This window comes from Stegastes partitus, unplaced genomic scaffold (assembly GCF_000690725.1).
Source record: "Stegastes partitus isolate 25-593 unplaced genomic scaffold, Stegastes_partitus-1.0.2 Scaffold2459, whole genome shotgun sequence".
Lineage (NCBI taxonomy): Eukaryota > Metazoa > Chordata > Actinopteri > Pomacentridae > Stegastes > Stegastes partitus.
Genome location: NW_007580190.1, coordinates 16620 through 20129, shown reverse-complemented (window position 1 = coordinate 20129; position 3510 = coordinate 16620). Strand labels below are relative to the sequence as shown.

The 3510-nt window shown below is 49.4% G+C and overlaps 1 protein-coding gene across 1 annotated transcript in view; it reads right to left on the bottom strand.

The window, feature by feature from the left end:
* The window catches only part of LOC103375082 (band 4.1-like protein 3), an 18134-nt gene that overhangs the window by 7032 nt on the left and 7592 nt on the right, over nt 1-3510 (bottom strand). The window contains exons 7-15 of the mRNA XM_008305281.1: nt 2970-3122; nt 2730-2827; nt 2473-2648; nt 1470-1553; nt 816-908; nt 604-734; nt 442-489; nt 304-333; nt 30-209 (exon numbers count right to left, since the gene is read on the bottom strand). Coding sequence (XP_008303503.1) covers nt 30-209; nt 304-333; nt 442-489; nt 604-734; nt 816-908; nt 1470-1553; nt 2473-2648; nt 2730-2827; nt 2970-3122 — 993 coding nt within the window. The remainder of the gene's footprint in view (nt 1-29; nt 210-303; nt 334-441; nt 490-603; nt 735-815; nt 909-1469; nt 1554-2472; nt 2649-2729; nt 2828-2969; nt 3123-3510) is intronic.

Here is a 3510-nt window from a genome sequence, read left to right as displayed (position 1 = left end):
TGACACCTAGTCAGTTCTGACTGTCTCACCTCTTCGGGTTCGAGGGGTTCGATCATCGGGGAGTCGTCGACTCGTCGGAGAGGTGAGGAGGCCAGACGCTTCTCCCACTCTGTCATCCCTCCTCCTCCGTCTCCTCCCTCTAAGAAGGAGCGTCTCAGAGCACTGATGGTGCTCTGAGGGTTCTGCACCTCCTCGGGACTCCCCAACGTCTCCTGCAGGCCAGATAGGAGACAGAAAAAGGGGACAGGTCAACACGATCTGAACTGGTTATATGAATATGAAGCACAGTGAAATCAGATTTACCTGAGTTTTCAAATCCTCATCCTGATCAGACTGTCAGACACACAGACAGACAGACAGGTGGAGAGAGAGACAGATTAACGTTGACCAGTTTTTCTACACCAGCAGTATTAAGGACAGGATCGGAGGACAGATGTGTACCTCGGTGGCTGTCAGGTCTCCGTCCACAGCTGTATCAGTCAGCTCAGTCTGAACAAACAGAGAGTGCACACTACGTTACAACTCGTTAGTTCTCTCTTTGTGAAGTGCCATTAAAACACAATGATCTACTGTATTTCTGCAGGTGAGACAGGTGTTTGTTACCTTGGTGTCGAGTTTCTGTGGACTCTGAGGACTGGTCTGAGAAACATCTGTAGCTTTGGTTTCATCCTCCACCTGCAGCTCCTCCACCTGCAGCTCCTCCACCTGCAGCTCCTCCACCTGCAGATTCTCACCTGCAACACACCAGCAGCTTGTTAATTCCACACTGTCAGTCAGCTGGTCTGAGACGCCTCCTCTGATTGGCTGTGCCTTACATTGCTCCTCCGTCCTCCTCTCGGGGGTCACGGTGGTGATGAGGTCACTGACGGCGATGGCCTTCGATGCTCCGTACAGACCCGAGCCCATATCTGCAACAAACACGCACCAGCTGTGAGGTCATCACTGTGACGTCGGCAGCAACACAAAAGGTAACCATAGCGACCAGCAGCCAGCAGCGGTGACCATAACGACAAGTGTAATGCACAGCCATTCTGTCCTCATCAGCAGCCAAGCATCACGACGGCTCGTTGCCAAGGCAACGGCACACTGAGCCAATCAGTGCTGAGGGCGCATGCACCGCAGCCTGGGCCAATTAGCCAATCAGCATTCAGAACCACCATCAAGCATGACCTGTAGCTATCTAGCATCACATAGCTCGTTGACCAGGAAGCAGTGCTAACAGTGCTAAGAGTACTGCCAATGCTAAAAGTGCTAACTGATCTAACAATGCTAAATAACAGAATTTACAAGTAAAACAATGCTAAGGAAGGCTAATACGCTGCTGATCCCAGGTGTATCTGAAAGCAGCACAGCCAATCAGGATGCAGCATTCCCAACAAACTCAATGAAGCTTCCAGAGCAGTACCACCGCAGTACTACTGCAGTACGCATACAGCCAGCAGCAGTGGCACTGCAGTACTGAGCACTACCTGTGTGTGCACCACCGTTGGCTTTGGGAGACGCTGTGATGGCTGGAGAGCCAATCAGAGAGGAGGTGGGCGTCACCCTTGGAGCTGAGGACCAATCAAAAACTGGTCATCAACAAGGAGAAGAATGAATCGACCAACCACAGAGTCCTGAACATGAACTACTATTGCTGGGACCAGTACTACAATTATAAGAACAGTAGTACTAAAACTGAGACCAGTAATATAACTACTAGGACCAGTAATACTACCACTGAGACCAGTACTATAACTACTGGGACCCATACTTCTATCACAGAGACCAGCACTACGACTACTGGGTACAGTACTACAATTATAAGGCCAGGAGTACTAAAACTGAGACCAGTACTGTACTACTAGGACCTGTACTTCAACTATTGAGACCAGTACTATCACTGAAACCAGTAATTCTACCGCTGAGACCATTAGTACAGCGATTAGGACAAGTACTACTACCAATGTGACCACTGCTACTACTATGGCAAACAGTACTACTACCCCTGTGACAAGCACTACAACTATTAGGACCAGTACCACTACCACTACCACTACCACTGAGATCAGTGCTACAACTACTACGACCTGTAGTACAACTACAACTACTGAGACTAGTATTACAGCTATTTGGACAAGTACTACTAATACCACCCTTCTGCAACCTTACCTGGTACTACCATAACCATTAATACTATTACTAGTACTACTGTTGCTAGTAGTGCTACTACATATACTACAACTAGTACTTCTTCTACAAGCTTACCTGGTACGACCATGACCATTAATGCTATCACTCCTACTATTGCTGGTACTACGACAAGGACCACTACGACAACTACAAGTACTTCCTTTGCAACCTGAACTACTACTTCCATGACCAGTAGTACTTCTACGACTACTGTTGGTAGAACAGTGACACGAGGACACACAAGTACTGCCACCAGGACAAGTATGACTACTGTCAGTACACCTGTAAGAGTGTTAGTACCTCCATCCAGACTGCGACTCAGCATGTTCCTCTTGCTGATGCATCGTGGGAAATGTGGTGCCGGTCTGGAGATCTGGGCGCTGGCTCTGCGACTCTGGATCTGAGTGCGACCACTGTAGCGAAACTTTGAGCCCAGCGACAGAAACTTCTTCGGAGGCTCCTCTGGAGACACCAGCCTGACGGACAGACGGGACAGACTTGAGATGGCGTGTCATGTGTTCGTCACCACATGCTATGATGCCGGACGGCTGATGTACCTGAAGAAGGAGTGATGCTCCACGCAGACCTTCCACAGCCTCTTCGCTGCTCTGTGGTTCAGCAGCTTAAAACCAATAGTGGACTCAAACTGGTCAAACTGGAGACAGACACAGAGGTTCTTAGCTTTAGCATAAACCCATCAGCAGGAGGCGCTGTGGCATGTTTAATGGCAGCTCACACATTGTTGAGGCTTCAGAGAACGTGAGCTCTTCCTCTGTGGTGCTCAGGTGTGTTCTCACCTCTCCTGGTCGGATTTTAATGTAGAAGTTGTTCCGTTTGTACGAAATCTTCAGGATCTTTGGCCACGAGAATCTGTTGATCCTCAGTCTGTCTCTGTAGACCAGCAGGCCGCTACTGCACACGCCCAGCATGATGGCCACGCCCTCCGAGTCCTGCAAAAACACAAACACACACATCATGGGCTCAAGGATGATTAACATGGTTTACATACACCTGTGATCAGTGAAACCAAACTGAGTCCAGCTGTGGTTCCATCAGTCCACCTGCATGAACATGGTTCTACAATGAGCTGAGAGCAGCAGAACCTTCTCAGTTCTGGACCTCTGGACTGTGTCTATCTATGTCTGCATCATGGCTCCACATGGAGAAGACCTGAACAGAGGAGGAGAAACATCTGACTGAGAGACTGGACAAAGATGGAGAAGGATCCAGAAGATCAGTGAGCAGCTAGAACCCAGTGCAGCCCAGTGTGAGCAGGAACCAGGAGGTCCAGAAGGAGCCACAGCAGCACTGATCAGGGCTGCAGTGGTCGTCCTCCTA